This window comes from Globicephala melas, chromosome 5 (assembly GCF_963455315.2).
Source record: "Globicephala melas chromosome 5, mGloMel1.2, whole genome shotgun sequence".
NCBI classification, from domain to species: domain Eukaryota; kingdom Metazoa; phylum Chordata; class Mammalia; order Artiodactyla; family Delphinidae; genus Globicephala; species Globicephala melas.
In genome coordinates this window covers 1,865,034-1,882,832 of record NC_083318.1, presented here as the reverse complement: position 1 = coordinate 1,882,832, position 17,799 = coordinate 1,865,034, and the positions used below count along the sequence as shown (strand labels likewise).

Below are 17,799 nucleotides of genomic sequence, written 5' to 3'. Positions count from 1 at the left end.
TGCGCAAGTAGAAGCACGTGTAATCCCCAAATAGGAACTACCAGCGGGGTGCACGCACACACATGCTTACACACTCGGGTGCACACACACAGGTGCACACCCCGCACACACGCGGCCCAGCTGGCACCTTCAGAAAAGCCTTCGAGGAGGGGATTCTGGGCCAAGCCCCCAGGGGTCAGGAGGCAGGCACACGTGTCAAGTCCAGGGCCCTAGTGACACCCACCCACCATCACACCCCCAGGCCCACCTGGCATCCAGAGGCAGCTCCTTCTTCTCATGGAAGTGGCCAATCTCCCTGCGCAGCAAGGCCATCCAGCTCTGCGGGTCAGTCAGGCCCTCAGCGGGCACGATGCTGCCCAGGGGAGGAGCCCCCCCTCATCCCTCCTCCCCTGCCTGCACTGGCTGGTCTGTGCCGACCACCAAGGTTGGGGAAGACGACCCTGGCTGGCCCTTCTGGGGCCGCGGCCCCCCTTCAGCCAACCCAGGGTTCCTCCTGAGACAGCGTGCTCTGAGTGTGAGGGGGCTGGCGCCAGGCCCTGGGCGTGAGGACTGGAGACCGGGGGACGGCACCCACCCAGCTGCCCATGCCCCAGCCACGGCCCCTCAGGGCCTGGACGGGGGCCCTGACAGTTCCCCGTCCCCACAAGGCAGGTCCAACCCGGCCCCCCATCACCTTGCGCTCGTCCTCAGAGGAGGCAGAGAAGAACCACGTGCGGTGCTTCTTGCTGATGTGGACGATCTTGAAGGGGAAGACGTTGCTGGACGTCGTCTCCTCAGCTGCCCGCATCACCCTGAGGGCAGTGCCAGTGGTCACCATGCGGCCCATGCCCGCAGGGACGGCCCAAGCACAGCCCCGCCCCTGGACAGGTCTTGGCACCCAGCACCACGCCCCGAGGGACATGGGAAGATCTGGACAGTTGGCCCATCGATGCTGCTGGCTGAAGGCCTGGATGCGTCAGGCAGAAGGAAGCGTGTGGGCAAGGGTGGGCAGTGAGCGGAGGGCACAGGGGTCCAGGAGGGCTTCCAGGGAGCAGCGCATGCAGGGCTCTGAGACGAGGACATGCCACCCTCGCTGCCCACCAATGCTACTTTACTTGGATGCCTCGGGCCCCGCCTGGTCCCTGGCCTACCTCCTGGGGACCCTCATGGGGCTCGTGTCACCCTCAGCCCTGCCCCTGCTGCCAGGTGGCTGGCCTGAGAACATTTCAGGGAAGTGACTCACTGCGGCCGCTCCTGCAGCCAGGACATGGAGTTTGCGTAGAGATCACAAACTCTACCATGGGGGGCGCTGTCAGGCTGGGCGCCTGGGGCAGGTGTGTCCCTCCGGCCCATCAGACGGCCTGGACCATCCCCTGCTGCAAGGCTGCACTCCCACCAGGCCAGGGGTGGTGTGTTTGGGGGAAGGAAATGTCCCTCCCCAGGGGACCCCAGAGTCTGACCCACCAGTGCCTGCTGGCAGCCACAGGGCCCTGGAGCCTCCCCTGACCTCCACCTGGGGGATGGGCACTGGGCTGGGTGCTTGGGGGAAGTTTCCCTACAGAGCTTGCGGCCAGCATGTGAGTGCAGGCCTAGAGTCACCCCCCCCCACGGGCGCCAGTCCTGCCACTGACACCACGGGACCCTCAGGTTCTCAGAGGCAGGAAGGGCTGGGCCCTCCCAGGGTGGGCAGGGGCACAGACTAATGCCATTGGGTGCAAGGCCTGGGTGGTGTGACACCAAGACCTAGAGTCAGGAATCACACTTGACCCCCCCCCGGCCCCCGTGCGTGCAGGCGAGGCCGTGGGTGGGCCCACACGTGCCAACATGCCCCATTCCCCGGGGAGGGGGGGAGGGGGAGGCCCAGTGCCCATGAGTCAGAGAGCTCCTTGAGGGCAGGCTCCTGGCCAAATGATAGACTGGCAGCCCGCAGCAGGGAACTGGCCCCAGCCTGGGAGGCCCCGGGAACCAGGGGGCCTGGGGCAGGGCCTGGGCTCTTGGCCAAAAGGAGGCGGAGATGGTTGAGGGGGAAAAGGTGGAGAGGAAGGAGGGACGCAGAAGTCACTGGGCTGAGACCGAATGGGGACTCTGCAGAGCAGGCTGTTGCAACCCTTGAGGCTGATAAAGCGGCAGGATGCCCCAGCCTCGACCCCAGGCCCTCGGCAACGGCCTGAGGCTAGGATGGAGCGGCAGAGGCTGGACCCATCCGAAGGGCTGGGGGTGTGAACCATCTCAGGAAAGCCTGGACTCGCCCTGGGTGGGAACCGGGGGCGAACCCACTGGCCGTGGGGCTGGGGGTCAGTGGGGCACTTACCGGTTGTAGCCACTCAGCGAGAAGGCGCCCTGCGGGGAGGCGGACGTGCTGCTCTTGAAGTAGTAGATGCAGCGCTTGTGGATGATGACGAAGCGCAGGGGCCCTGCGGAGCGGGGTGAGGGCAGGGGCTGAGCCTCCGGGCAGGCCCCACTCCAGGGACCACGCCTGGAGGCCCTGGGCGACTCCAGGCCAGGCCTCCTGCCCCCTCCCCAGGAGTCTACCACGGGGCCAAATGCTGACAGATGGATGGGCATGCTGGTCCCTCCAGGGCAGGGGAGATTCAGGGGGCTGTGTGGCGCTACCGCAGGCCCTAGGGACAAGGGACTAAAGTGGCTCAAGGAAGGGCAGAGCCAGGGCCAGAGGCCCAGGGAGGCCACAGAGCCGCCTTGCTGGGTGGAGCGAGGCTGGGGGCAAAGATGCCCAGAGATCTTGCCAACAAGAGCCACTGGTGTGGAGCCAGTTAAGGTGAGAACCCCTGGGGCTACTGCCCCATCCCCGAGCAGCCCCTCCCAGGCCTGGAGGCGGCTCACTTACAGCCCCTCCTTGGAGGCTCCCTGTTCAAAGAGGAGGGCAGACCAATCGGAGCCCACAGAGAAACCAAACCAGTCAGCCTGGGGCACCTCGACCAGGCAGCACAGGGCCAGGGAGTCCCTGGCAAAGGGCACAGCTTGAGCAAAGGCACGGGACGCTCGTGGCTGGTCAGAGGGGTGGGCGAGGCCCTGATGCTCTTGGGCTTCAGCATCTCCTAGGCCTGGGGGCTCTCTCCCTCTCCCAGCCTGCTGTCCTAGGCACCAGAGCCCCGGTCTCGTGAAGCTCTGGAGGTCCAGCACCCAGATGGCTGTTGGCCTGGTACGTGGGTTCATTGCAGACAGAGTGACTGCCTGACTCACTGAACACACACCTGATAAGGCGAGGGCACCACCCAGGGGCCAGACCTACCAGGCCAACGAGGGCTCCCGCCCCTGGCCACAGGCTGAAGCTCTCTTGTCCAGCTGGTCAGCACTGTGCACCAAATGCCCTCCTATCTCCACCCGCTGCACCACCCCAGACCCTTCCACAGTCCTGGGGGCTGGGGAGGCCAACCTCAGGGCCCCGAGGGGGTGCCGGCAGGGAGAGAAGGGAAACTCTGGAGGGCCCACCAGGTAAGGAAGGAAAAAGAGGCTCAGAAAGGAAGGGTGCTTGGCCAAGAAGGTCCAGTGGGGCTCAGCCCTGTCCCCACGTCCTCCCATTATGTTCCCCACCACTCAGGGGACTCACACTTGAGCAGCTGCAGCTGGGTGCCGCCCTTCTTGTGCAGGTAGCCAGCCTTGGCCACACCCCCAGGCATGGTCAGCAAGTTCTGAGCACCAATGGCCTTCATGGGGACGGGCCAGTGCATCTCCTCGGCCGCCATGAAGCTACAATAAAAAGGGAAGGGGACATGTCTCAGCCAGGGTTGGGGGCCACACCCTCGCCAAACAATCGTTTGGTGGGTTGGCTGGGATCCACAGTGTCCCAGTCAGCCTGGGGCATCGTTCGGGCAGGGGCCACCCAGTGCACGGTCTCCAGGGGCAGGCTGCCTGCCTCAGGGTTAACCCAGGCCCTCAGGGCCCTACATTCCAGGCCCGGCTGTAAGGCCCCGCTGCTCAACAGCCTCTTACTCATGTTCCAGCTGCTCTCCCAGAAACCTGGCAGGCTCTTTCAGTTTCACACTTCCGGCCTCTGCCTGGAATGACTGCCACCCCTTCTCACATAGAGAACTCCTACTCGCCCTTCAAGACCCAGATTCAGACTCCCCTCTTCTGTGACGCACCTCAATGCCCAGTCACATTCGGGGCCTCCCGCACCGCACCCCTGGTCCCTCTGAACAGCACCCACCCACCCCGCACTGTTTTATCCAGTGCCTGCCCCCACCCCACCCGGGGTATGGTCCGTCCGGGGGCCCCAGTGGAGTTGGAGGAGCAGTTCGGGTCAGACCCAGAGGCCCAGCCTTGCTGGAACTCCTGCCCCATCCCCAAACACACACACACACACAAACCCACTCCGCTTTCAGCAAACTGGCAGGCTCCAACAGATGTTTACCGTCTCCCGCCTCCCGCCTCCCCGCACGCCTGCTCCTCGGCCCCTGCCCAGGTCGCTCGGGCTGCCCGCTCCAGCTCCACCTAAGCACAAAGCCACCCCTCTGGCCTGCGCCCCAACCAACAGTGGAGCCTCCGACAAAGCGCGCCACCCCCGCGCCCGCCCGGCGGCCCGCACCGGACAGAACCCCGCGGGCGTAGGGAGGAGGGGGCCCCGCGCCCGCCCGCCCCGGGAGGTGCTGACAGACGGACAGGCCCCCGCCCCGTCCGAAGCCCCCAGACCCGCCGGAGCCGGCCCCCGCCCGCCTTTGTTCCCGCCGGAAGCGCCGGCTCGGTCCTCACAGCGTCCACGCGATGGGCACGGCCGGCTTCGGGGGGTCGGCCCGCGCCCGCCTCCCCTGCGCGCACCGACAGGGCATCGGGCCGCGCGCCCGGGCCGCCGCCTCGCCTGCGGCGCCCTCCTCCCGCCAGCCCCTGGCCCGCGGCCGCGGCCCCTCGCCCGCCATGCCGCCGCGCCCCCCGCCCCGCCCCGCCCCGCCCCCTGCCCCGCCCCGCCCCGCCCCCTGCCCGGCCGCCGGCTCCGCCCCTCGCAGGTGAGGCGCCGCCCCGCCCGTCAGCCCGCGGGGCCTCAGTTTCCCCGCCGGCCGCTGCGAGGGTGGGGCTGCGGGGGCGCGGGAACGCGGGGGCGCGGGGCGGACGCCTGAGGGGCCGCCCGAAGTCGGGAAGCCACGGAGGTAAACGGGCAGCCGGCCTCACGACCCCGCGCGGCTGGAGGGCTCCCGACCGCCCCCACACCCGGGCCCCAGCCCCTCCGGCTCCTGGCGGCCGAGACCTTGGGAAAGTGCCTCCTCCTCCTCCTCCCGGAGCCCCGGCCCGCAGCTCTGTCAAGGGTGGTGCGGGCCGCCCCGCCTCCCGGGGCTGAGCTGGAGTTGAAGCGGGGCTGGCTGGCGAGTTTCCCCTCCCCCCGGCCCCCCGGGGCGCGAGCACTCAGGCTCCCGGTCGGGGCTGCCGGTCCTCCCTCGTTCCTCCCTCGTTCCTCCCCCGTGGCCCACTCTGGGCGGGCTGCGTCGCCTCTCTGACCCGGGATTCCTTGCAGGGGTCAGGGCTCCGGTCCTTGGCAGCTCCTTCTGCCTGGAAGGATGTGGGCACCTCTCCCAGGAGCCCCCTAGGCTGGCTACAGGCTGGCCTCCCAAGCGTGCTGCCTTCTCTACCTCCACTTGCATACAGGCTGCCACCGAGATGGGCCACCTGCAGCAGAGGGTGGGTCTAACAGCTTCCGCCCTGCTCCCACCCAGCGGGAGGTCCCTGGTTTCCAGGCCTCTGCCTCAGGCCAGGGCTCTGGCCCCTTCCCGCTGCAACCAGCCCCTGCCTCTCACGCCTCTACAGCAGCCTCCCTACACTGAGGCTCCAGCCAGCCTCTGTGCCTGTTCCCAGTGCCCTTGCCAGCCCCACGCCCCCAGCATTCCCAGCCCTCTAGGCTGCCTCCTCGCAGCCCCCTGCCTGTGCCCCCCTCCACCACCTCCGGGCAGCCCCACCCCACCTCCTCAAGTCCCTCCCTGGCCTCCAGTCTCTTTCCTCCATCACCCTCCCCTCAGCACAGGCTCCAGCACACACGCCATGCCCATCACTGCTCTGTTCTAAAGCTCCAGGACCTGCTCATGTCCAGCTGGCCCTTCTGGATCCAGCCCCTGTGGACCTTTCTCACGGGCTGTCCTCCAGCCATCCACCTCCCGTGTGTGTGCCTGCACCAGCCAGGCCCGTGGCTCCTGTTACTCAAATCCACTGCGCTCCCCCCTTCAGGCCTCTGTCCACACTGTTCCCACTGCCTGCTGTTACAACTGAACTAACTCACCCTCAAGAGGTGGTTCAAATGAACACCAGTCCTTCACAAACTCTTCCCCAAACCGAAGAGCAAGGCACTCAGAAATTCTAAGAGGTCGGCGTGGGCTTCCCTGGTGGCGCAGTGGTTGAGAGTCCGCCTGCTGATCCAGGGGACACGGGTTCGTGCCCCGGTCTGGGAAGATCCCACATGCCGTGGAGTGGCTGGGCCCGTGAGCCATGGCCGCTGAGCCTGTGCGTCCGGAGCCTGTGCTCCGCAACGGGAGAGGCCACAACAGTGAGAGGCCCACGTACCGCAAAAAAAGAAAAAAAAAAGAGGTCGGCGTTACCTTGATACCAAAACCAAAGACCTCGCAAGAAAAGAAAACTACAGACCAATATCCCTATGAATGTCGGCGTAAAGTTCCTCACCAAAATACTAGCAAACTGAATCCAGCATCATATAAAAAGGATTCTACGCCACGTGGGATTTATTCTAGGAATGCAAGTTTGATCTAACATTCAAAATTCAAAAAATGTAGGAAATTGCGTGGTGGTCCAGTGGTTAGGACTCAGCGCTTTCACTGCCAGGGCCTGGGTTCAATCCCTGGTGTGGGAACGAAGATCCAAAAGCCTCACGGCACAGCCAAAACAACAACAACAAAAAACCCAAAAAACAAAACTCAAAGCAGGTAATACATTATGTCAATCTAATAAAGAAAAAAAAAAGAACATGCTTATGCTGACAGATGCAGAAAAAGCATTTGACAAAATTTGACAATCCTTCATAATGAGAACACCCAACCAACTAGGAGTGGGAGGAACTGCCTCAACCTGGTAAAGGACATCTACGAAGAACCGAGAGCTAACGTCGTAAACAATGGTGAGTGACTGAAAGCTTTCCCCTACAAGCAGGGACAAGGCAAGGACATCAGCTCTTGCCACTTCTATTCAACATTGTACCAGAGGTTCTAGTCAGGACAATTATGCAAGAAGAAGCAATAAAAGCTATGCATGGGCTTCCCTGGTGGCGCAGTGGTTGAGAGTCTGCCTGCCGATGCAGGGGACGCGGGTTCGTGCTCCGGTTTGGGAAGATCGCACATGCCGCGGAGCGGCTGGGCCCGTGAGCCATGGCCGCTAAGCCTGCGTGTCTGGAGCCTGTGCTCCGCAACGGGAGAGGCCACAGCGGTGAGGGGCCCGCGTACCGCAAAAAAAAAAAAAAAAAAAAAAAAAAGCTATGCAGGTTGGGAAGGAAAAAGTAAAACTATTCAAAGATGAGATGATTAGAAAATCCAAGGGATCCACTAAAGAAAGAATGATTAGAACTGCTAAACAAGCTCAGCAAGGTGGCAGGATACCAGATGGATACACCAAAATCAGTCCTATTTCTCTACACTAGCAACGAACAATCCAAAAATGGAAGAGGGTTAACTCAAGTGCCCCTTCTTTCAGGTGGTCCCACCAGCTCAGGCCCAGCACACAGGGGGCACCCAGGCAGTCCCAAAGGAGGTGTAGAATGCTGACCCCGCTGGGTGCGGGAGACTGCACGTTGCCTGGAAGGCGCAGGAAGCTGGAACAGCCCCACCCTGCTCCATTGCCTCCTCCCCCATCTGTAAGGAGACCTGGCATCTGTGTGGGGCAGGGGGTGCCAGAGGCAGAGCTGAGGATGATGGGGCCCACCCCTCGTCCTGGCTCCACACCTGAGCGAGCATGGGGAAGGAGCCGGGGTGGCGCGCGGTCCCACCCTGGTCAGCTCGGTGGCCAGGCAGGTGCAGGCCTGTGAGGGGCTCAGTCTCACCTAGCCTCCGTCCCTCTGCGGGCAGGAGGAGGGCTCTTGGGTGTCCACGGGCTGACCTTGGGTGGGGAAGGTGGGTTGTAGCAGGCCTGGTCGTGTTCCACCTTCACCTCCCCTGGGAATGTCCCTGCTTCAGGAACAGACATCCACCGCCCTTCTCCAGAAAATGGACCATCGAAGGGGAAGCTCATCCTGATGGCCGGATATCCTCTGGCCGCCCGGCCCTGCCCTGCACCACTGGGTGAGCTGGGTTGGGACCTGCCCAGGAACACAGTGCTAGGCACGCTCCCCAGTCTCTGCTCCGTGCCCACCCCCACCTTCTCTCCCAGCTGCGATTGGTCTGTGTGACCCAAGGCCCGAGGCTGTAGGGGTGAGGGCAGAACAGGCCGGAGAAAGCTGCTCTTTCCCACAGAGAGAGACAGCTCCGTTGGTCTCCAGGAAGCGCAGGCTCTGTGGCTTCCATCTGCCTTGGAGCTGCGAGCCTCTGGGGCGTGTGGTCACATCCCCTGCACAGGCCCACACAGGAGCCGTGGCTCCGCACACTCGGTCATTGTCACACACGGTGCACCCAGACAGGATGTGTGTATGAGCCGCACGGCCCGAAGGCAGAAGGTTCTGTGTGTGCACACGCGTGTGTACCGGTGTGAGCCTGTGCACCAGGTTGCCTGGAAGGTGCATGAGGAAGGCGCTGGAGGGCAGGGTTCCCTCGGCTCTCCTCTCCTGCACCCGCAGGTGCGGTCTCGGCTGTGGTGAGGGAGCTGGCACCTCGTGGGACCACAGGGTCGGGGTTCCGTCAGTGGTGACCAGGCCGCCCATGTGTGGGAGCTGCAGGGTGAGGAGGGTCTGGGGGGTCCCAGCCCCGAGGGAGAAGAGACCAGGTCCCCCAGTGCACTCACTCACACCTATGCACACACTCATTCGTCACAGGCCTGCATGCACGCTTATACACTCACGCCCGAAGACACACTCTCACATACCCACCTGCATATAATCATACGTGCACACGTACACACATGCACTCGCACATACACATGTACTCGCTCACACAGGCTCACACGCATACGTATGCACACACTCATCGCACATGTACACGCTCACATTCATTCTTATACATGCACTCATTTTCACACATGCCTGCTTGCACTCAAATGTACTCATACACACACACTGACTCACGTGTATATTCACACACACACACATACACACACACAGCCTCCAGGGGCTAGCAGGACCTTTCATGGGTGGCCCCAGTGCCCTGGGCAGGCAGCTTGGGCACAGGTCAGAGTAATCATCACTACCCCGCAGCCCTGCACTGGTGCAGAGCCAAGTCTGACTCGACAGCTCATTAAACCCCACAGGCGTTGCTTTACCTCCATCTCACAGACTAGGACAGTAATGAACAAGCTCAGCGAGTCGTCAACTCGCATGGAGCGCACCGGGCACTCACCGTGGGGACCAGACTCTGTGCTTCTCGAGGACCACCCCACGTCACCATCCTAACACCCCCTGACGTGTGAACCTGTGTCACCCCCACGACACTGATGAACACACCAAGGCTCGGAGAAGCTGAATAACTCAGAAGTCACACAGCCAGTGAAGAGTGGCGCGCTCAGCCTGTCCCGCCCGGCACAGAGCGGGCGCTAGGTGGCGCTGGAGGGGCGGGGCCGCAGCGCCTCTTGGTTCCGTCTCTCCTTTCAGTTTCTCCTCCCCCTTCCTCTTCCCAGAATCTTTCTCCATAAAAGAATGAAAACCAAAAATCTCCAGTGAAGGCCAGTGACGAGCCATGCCAGAGGGAGGGAGGGAGGCACGACCTGGGCTGGGGTCCCTGAGACCCTGAGGCTCTTCGGCTCCCTGCCAGGCCCCCCAGCACTGCGCTCCCAGGGCAGGCAGGCAGTGGGAGCTCACACAGCTCTCCGTGTCCCCGCAGTGCAGGCACGGTCACGCTGACACATCATCACACTCACACACGCACACACACAATGTGTGCACCCAGGACCCAAACGCCAAGGCCACCCAGGCAGGGCAGCACATGACCAGGGGGCGGGGTTGTCCTCTCTGGGCTCCCACTTGCCCCGTCCAGCTGAGGGCTCTCCTCTCCGCGGCTCAGGGCCAGCGTCCTGTGCGCCCCACCGCGGGCCCCGTTGAGGGGGGTTCTGACTCGTCACGGGGACTCCCTGAGCGGCTCTACAGGTGCTGGGCCGGCACCACCTCCCGAGCCCCCCAGCCCCAGGACCGCCCTGCTGACCTGGTGGCACTGACCCAGCACATGACTGTCTTCCTGCCTGGCGACGGCTTGGGGGCAGGTGTCCTGGGGCCCAGGAAGGCCATGTGGCTCAGGGGCCACGAGGCGGGGCTTCAGCCGGCCTCCCCTAGGCAGGCGCGGTGCGGTGCCCCGCGCAGCCCAGAGTGCTGGGCCGGCTACGCCCGCGGAGCCTCCTGCTGACAGCCGCCTGCTGCATCTGGGGCCCGTGGCCTCCAGGGCTTCCTCCCCGCCCAGGGCTTCCTGTTGCCGGGCCCCTGGGCAGCCCCGGGTAGCCAGGACTTCCTGCCTTCCACCCTTTGAGGTCCTGAGGCCCAGCGCTGTGCCCAGTCAGTGCCGTGTGGCCTGCTGGCTTTGGGCCACGCCCACTGTGGCCAGAGACCACAGCTCGCCAGGCCCCGGGATGAGGCCAGCTATGCCCCCGGGAGGCAGCTCCCTGCCGGTCCCCCCCAGGGCCACCTCTGTACGTTTGACTTCTTCCCAGCAAATCGCTGAAGCCCCAAAGCCCAGGGCGCCAGGCCTGGCCTCCCTGACCCCAGAGACAGCCACACAAGAAGTCGGTGCTTATGCCCCGCACGGGGAGCTCACTACTACCCGGGCGTGCTCCCACCACCACCACGGGCGCCGCTGCCCAGTTCTGCCTTCCGAGGCTACACGGCGCAGCTGTGCCTCTGGCACCAGAGCCTTCTGCGTTTCAAGGTGGCCACCTCTCTGCCCTTTGACACCAAGGGACCAAGGGATGGGTTCCGAGCCTGGGCCCAGGCGTCGGCCCGTCACCTTCCCTCCGTCCCCCAAGCCTTCTGCCCCACCCCATCCCCCCATACCAGGCACAGCCTCTGTGACACAGCTGCTGTGACAGAGCAGTGATCGCCACTCTCTGCTGCCTCTGTGAACACTTGGCTGGCTAGAAAGCACTTACAGCCCCAGTGGCAAAGCACAGTCCTGTCACTCCCTGGTCCCTGATCGGGTCCCTCCCAAGCCTGCTCTGCCCCACCAAGCCGGTCTTCCTCCCCCGCCCGGGTCCACAGCCAGGAAGCTGGGAGCAGGGATTCAAGCCCAGGCTGCTCGGTGCTGAGCCCCCAGGCCCCCTGCCTCTCCTCCCCCGAGCTTGGGTCTCAAGGTCACACCTCGCCCAGGGAGGACAAGACCAGCTGGAGGAAGGAGTGCTTTGGGGCCACGCCACGGCAGGATTTGAGGGTGACACAGGCCGCAGACTACGGGCGTTGCAAAGGCCTCGTCCTGCCCGCCAGGTTTACCAGGGCATAGCCCCACAGCCAGCTGTGCCAGTGCCTAGTCAGCCTGCATCCCTGTGTGTCGGGGCCTGAGGGAGGCCGGCCCTGGCTGGGGGGCCTCCATCTCCCAATGTGTGCACAGCCCCAGACCCCTGCCAAGGTCCCCGCACCACCTGGGGGCCAGTCTGGGGTGTGAGACTACCTGCTATCTCCTGGAGGATGGGGCTGTTGTGTACGAGCTGTCCTCAGGGCGGGACCCTGGCCTCCGCAGCCTCAGTGCCCTCGGCGGCAGTGGGCAGGCCATGCCTTCAGGAGAAAGCTGACCACAACAGATGGACGGGTGGTGGCAATGGGGAGGTTCAGTGGGGCCCCCTGCCCTTCCCCTTCGCAGCCTGCCCAGAGTGGGGAGAGGGCTCCCAGTCAGACTCAGCTGGGCACCCCGCCCACCTCTATCCTCTGCCAACTGTGGGCCTCAAGCTACTGACTTAGCCTCTCTGAGCCTTAGTTTCTTCATCAGTGCTGAGGGTTGAGATAAAATAGCAGGTTAGGAGCCCCTGGGGCTTGGGCAGCCAGGACAAGCCAGTGGAGCAGTTCTGGGACGGGGCAGGGGCTTCAAGGGGCCGTGAAGTCCAGAGGAGGTGCCCAGCAGGCACTGGATCAGGGGAGGCCTCCAGACGAGGGGCCAGGTTTGACTGAGAAGGAGTTTGCTGGGGCAGGGGTGGCCTGAGGAAGTCAAAGTCCAGCAGCAAGTGGCCAGAGCCGGGGGAGGCTGGGGGGGCGGGCGGCAGGGGGGGAGGGGGAGGGTGTGGGCACAGGCCTGCAGATGAGAACTGCCCGAAACGGGAGGCCGCCAGGCTCTCACTGGGACATCCCATCCCTCACTGGAGAGACAGAAGGATGGATCAGGAGGCCTGGGGTCTAGGAGCCACAGCCTCCCCTTGCCCCTGCCCCAGGAGGGCCACCAAGTACTATCCACAGCAGAGGCAGAGTAGGCAGAGGGCCACACCCGCTGGAGCCCCGGCTCAGCACTAAGAGGCCTAGGGGCAGTCACGCCCAAGCAGAGGAACAGGGGTCTCCGTGGAAGTCAGACCTGCGTCGACTCCTTCCCCAGCCCTACTCCCTCTGGGAGTCTGAGGTCAGGATTCCCGGGGTTGCTTTGCGACCTCTGAAGGCCCCGCCACTCCAGGCCTCTGTTCCTCCCTGTGCCCTCCCGTCTCCCGAGGCAGCATTTCATCCCTGCAGCAAATAACGCAGCGATTCACATTCCTCAAACAGAGGACATTCAGGGTCCCTCCTTCAATAGTGGGAGCTCCACGACCTTTCACACTGTGCTGAGAATAACCAGCCCCCAAGCAGCAAGCTGTGTGGGGCTGGGGCCCCTGCCCTCCGCAGCTCTGGTCTTCCACCCAACCCTCCCCAACTTGCAGCTCCTCCCCCAGCTCCCAGGGCGGCTGCCTCTAAGTTCCAGGCTTGCGGACCACCCACCATGCCGGACGCAGCACACTTAGCAGGGTGGGTGGGACTAGACAGCGGCGGGGCAGGGGCCAAGAGTCGGCCTGAAAAAGTGGAAGGGAGAGCCTTCTGGGTTCCAGGGGTCCTCAGCCTGCCCTGGAGCCAGGCAAAAGCCCAGGCAAATGCCCACCACCTCTGCAGCAGGCCATGGAGCCTGCCCCACCCTGATGCTCACAGCCCACTCACCTGCGGTGACCCTGGGGATGCTAGGGTTCAAAGAGCATGGCACTGGCCGGGCCAATGGTCAGGGAACAGAGGTGTGGGGACTGGAACCACGTCCCTGAGAACCCCAGCCCGGTGTCTCCCGCAGTCTCCCAGAGCCTTGTGCCCAGTCCAGTGCCCACCTGTCACTTTCATGCCAAGGAGGGCCTGCCAGGCTCAGGGAGGGCCCTGGGGCCAGGGAAGGGTGGCTGGCACCTCCATTCGTGTGAAAACCTCAAGCTCTCAAAATAAGACGCTTTGCATCAGTCCCTCACAAAGGAAGGGCCCAAGGCCACCCACAGCCACCCACCTACTTAGTCCCCACCCTCCGGGGCCAGGGCCACCAGCCTTTCCCCTGTCTGAGCCTCACTCCTCCCTGCACAGGTGCTGTAAGCTGCCTTCCTGCGCAGGGCTGCAAGGATTCCCGGGTATTTGGTCCTGGGTGCCATCCAGCTGGGCAGAGGGAGCGGGTGGCATAGAGGGCAGGGTCCTGGTCACGCCACCCAGTGTAGTGGGCTGAGTGGGGGCCCCCAGAGACATATGTCCAAGTCCTAGACCCTGGGAACTATGACCATGACCTTATTCGGAAAAAGGATCTTTGCATATGTAATTAAGGATCTTACCATGGGCCCTAAATCCAACAACAAGCATCCTTGTAACAGACAAAAGAGAAGGGGGAAAAAAAACCCGGAAAAAGAGATCAGACTTGCGGTTACCAGAGGCGGAGGGTGGAATTGCAGGAAGGTGGTCAAAAGGTACAAGCTTCCAGTTATGAAATAAATAGGTCCTGGGGGTGGAATTGCAACACGGTGACTGTAGCCAACAGTGCTGTATGATGTGCAGGAAAGTTGTAAAGAAAGTAAATCCTAAGAGTTCTCAACACAAGGAAACATTTTTTTCCCTTTTTTCTTTTCTTTTTATTGTCTCTGTATAAGAAGGTGGATGTTAGCTGAACCCTATTGTGGGAATCATCTCACAGTATATGCAAATCAACCATCATGCTGTGTGCCTTAAACTTAAAAATAAAAAGAGAGGGCTTCCCTCGTGGCGCAGTGGTTGACAGTCCGCCTGCCGATGCAGGGGACGCGGGTTCGTGCCCCGGTCCGGGAAGATCCCACATGCCGCGGAGCGGCTGGGCCTGTGAGCCGTGGCCGCTGAGCCTGCGCGTCCGGAGCCTGTGCTCCGCAACGGGAGAGGCCACAGCAGTGAGAGGCCCACATACCGCAAAAAAAAAAAAATTATAAAATAAAAAAAATTAAAAGAGAGAGAGAAAAGACACAGAGGAGAAGGTGATGTGAAGACAGAAGCAGAGATTGGAGTGATGTGGCCATAAACCAAGGAAGCTGAGGGCTGCAGGCAGCCACTAGAGGCTGGAAGACAAGGGAGGAAGGAAGGATTCTCCCCTGGAGCCTCCCGTGGGAGCGTGGCCCTGCTGACACCTTGATTTTGGAGTCTGGCCCCAGGACTGTGAGAATAAATTTCTGTTTTTTTCAGCCCGCAGCTTGTGGTACTTTGTTAGGGCAGCCGTGGGAAACTATTTTACACGGGGACTGGCTGAAGTTCTTGCCCTGGCTGAAGTTCTTCCCCTGGATGAATTCACAGTCAGTTTGAAGTCCTGGGCGTGCCAGCAGGGCGAGGCTCGCTCTGTGTGAGGCATCCAGCTGGATAGGGTAAATCTGAGCGCGTTTCCACAGCCTCACCACCTCCCACCCTCCCCGCGCACGGGGTCGGAGGCCACACCCAGCCTACACCCACCAGACTTGCTGGGCCCACCTCCGGACCCTGGTTCCCACCCCCGGCCAGCCCTTCCTTGGCTCTGTCCAGCCGTTTCCACCACGAAGCAGAGGCCAGGCTGGTTCCCTGGCTGAGTGTACGGGGTCTGGCCCCTGCTTGCTGCCTTGAGCCCTCGACTCTGGGCCTGTCACACAGGACCACCGTGCCCCACCCTGAGTACGCGCAATCTTCTCCACCTGGAAACTATATCCTCTCCAACAAATGCTCCCTCATCCTCTGAAAACAGAACCATCTAGAACCTCACCCCCTCCTCTGCAATCTCCAAGTCAGTGGCACAGCCTTGCCCACCAGGGTGTCACATGTGTTTGTATCCCTAGCACTCCCCATGGGCCTGGGTCCCACTGAAGCCCCAGAGCCCGGTGCCTGGCCCACAGAAGGGGCCAAGAGCCCGATGGATGGGTAGACAGGTGGGTTCAGCGTCACATCTACACACACAGCCATACCCCTGACGTGGCTATACAAGCACATGCCTGGACCTCAGAGCCAGAGTGAAGCACTAATCTGACCCCCACCAAGAACTGACGCCCAGTGGCTGTGGCAAAGTCCCATGGCCCAGGACCCCCCCACCGCCTAGTGAGGTAAGCCGCCAGCCAGCACTGGGTGAGCACTGGAGTCTGCTCATTGCAAAACAGAGAACAGGCCAGCATCCCCCGAAGACAGCAGTGTGCTGGGGTCTAGGAGGCCCCCAGGGGCTTCTCAGGGCTACCCAGGGTGGAGGCGAGAGGCAGTCCAGCCACTCCCGTGTCGGCGGCAAAGGGAATTAGGGGAAGCAGAAAGAGGCCCACATGCACAGCTGCCCACATGGAGCCTGGGCTTCAGAGGGTGGTGGCCAAATGGGGTTTCTACTCTGGGACCCTCGGCCCTCGAGCTCTGTCCCCATAGAGGACTCGTAGAGCCCACGTATCCCTGGATGCCCCCCACCCCGCCCCGTAGCAAGTTGGGGCCCTCCTCTCCAGGCCTGGCGTCTCTGCCTCTAGCAAACATTCCCAAACTGAGCAGCATCTCTCAAGGGCTGGGGTCGAGGGCTGGATTAGCCTGGGGAGCAGAGCTGGGGCCCCTCAAAGAGTCGGGGCTGCTGCGCACCGCACACCAGGTGCGGGACACACTCAGCAGAGCCCTGGGGAGGAGGGAGCTCGGGGCCTGGCCAGGAAGGAGCAGCACGTGGGTGGGAGGGAGGATGGCTGGGCAGGGGCTCCAGGCCCAGGGTCCCTGTCCTTGGATATGGCCATGGTGGGCAGAGGTCGGTCCGGGGGAAGCATAGGTTAGCATCGTCACTCTCTTGTCTCAAACCACAAGCCAGCAGAGGCGTTTCAGGATTCACACTTCAGTTCATCATGACACTGACAAGTTTCCACTTTTTAATTGCTTGAGGAAAAAGCTCTCCAGAGTGCTGACGTGTGGGCCAGGTCCGCCCCCGTGTTCCTGGCCCCTCGCCTGCCCGCAGAGGCTCACTGCTGCGCATCACAGCCAGCAGGCACCACAGGTTCCCAGCCCTGCCCGCCAGGACGGGGCTGCTCCACCATGGGACCTCGCTAGGCAGGACGGCGCGGTGGTGATGGCTCAGGCTTCCTTGGGGACAGGATGGGCTCAGTCCTAACCTTGAGGCCCACAGCTCCTGTGCGGGGCTGTCCTGAGGGCCACCGGGCATGGCTGGGGGTCAGGGTGACTCCAGGGATTCCGTGGGCCACGCCGTCATCACCGTCGCGTCAGGAAGGGAGAGCGCTCTCCTGAACCTCCCCTGCACAAAGCCAGGCGACACCTTCCTATCCTGCCCCCGTGGGTCTGGAGCCCCGAGTATTCCCGCCTCCTTGCTCACCACTGGCCCCATCTGAGCCAGGCTTGCAGGGTTGAAAATTCCACCTGAAGGTGACGGATACCTTTGCCCAGTGCTGTGCTCAGCCTGGAGCGACATCTCCCTTCCCCTTGGTCCCACCCCTGCCACCTCCGCCCCACGTCCAGACCCACTACCTGCACACACAGCCCCTGCCCTTCTCCTGCGTAGGCTCCGCCCACGTGCAGGGCCACACCGACTGCGGCATTTTCAGCCTGTCTGTTGACTTTCTGACCCTTCTTCGATACAGCTCGATGGGGGGTGACATGACAGCCACTCCTTGTGTCTGTCCCCTGCAGTGTCCCCAGCATGAAGCTGCCCTGGGCACCTCCCGCAGCATGAACAGATCCCACCTCCTTAGCTGGACACTCCCGACTCCACATGGGGTCCCATCACGGAGCTCGTTCACTGAATGAAACTGTTCATCTCTCCCTAAGACCCCCACTGCTCTGTCCCTGGGGGGGCCTCTGGCTGCAATGACAATGCCTAGTGCGGGGGCTCTGCCACCCACGAGCAAGGCCTGCACACCCCGGGAGTGACCTCGGCCAGGCGCTTGACCTCTCCCAGTCTCACTGTCCTTGTCCACAAAGCGACCAGCAGGCACCGGCAGGGCAGGTGTAGGGCCTGGACAACGCACCCTCACACCCCGAGCGCCCGGTGGGCTGAGCCCCAGGCAGACCAGGCTGCCCGACACTGCTGCCCACCCTCCAGGGGCCAAGGGGGTGTGGCTGGGCTGGAATCTGCAGAGCCCCGTTGTCAGGTCGCCCAGAAGGGGACAGACCGTCTCCTCTGAGGTCACTCCTGGCAGACGAGGAACACGCAGACGGCAGGACTTCCCCAAACCCAGCCCGCTCCACCGTCTTCCCAGCGGCCACCGTGCGTGCTCCTTGGGTCACGTCACCGTGCCTCCCTCAGCACTCCAGAGCCTGGCCCTCAGTGGAGGGTCTGGGCTCCGACAGCAGCCCCAGGCCTCAGGAGCACAGGCTACCACCAGCCAGACCCTCCTGGG

At 63.0% G+C, this 17,799-nt stretch overlaps 1 protein-coding gene across 6 annotated transcripts in view; it reads right to left on the bottom strand.

The window, feature by feature from the left end:
• Window positions 1-17,799, bottom strand: part of SH3BP2 (SH3 domain binding protein 2) — a 41,310-nt gene that overhangs the window by 12,428 nt on the left and 11,083 nt on the right. The window contains exons 1-5 of one of the 6 annotated variants that reach the window (XM_030876755.3): window positions 10,206-10,434; window positions 3,548-3,687; window positions 2,291-2,393; window positions 674-791; window positions 248-318 (exon numbers count right to left, since the gene is read on the bottom strand). In XM_030876755.3, the coding sequence (XP_030732615.1) occupies window positions 248-318; window positions 674-791; window positions 2,291-2,393; window positions 3,548-3,687; window positions 10,206-10,288 (515 nt within the window). In that variant the 5' untranslated portion in view covers window positions 10,289-10,434. Of the gene's footprint in view, window positions 1-247; window positions 319-673; window positions 792-2,290; window positions 2,394-3,547; window positions 3,688-4,689; window positions 4,859-5,179; window positions 5,266-6,199; window positions 6,303-10,205; window positions 10,435-17,799 lie in introns of those variants that run through there. The other 5 variants (XM_060298900.2, XM_060298898.2, XM_060298899.2 and 2 more) reach the window with 5 other exon arrangements.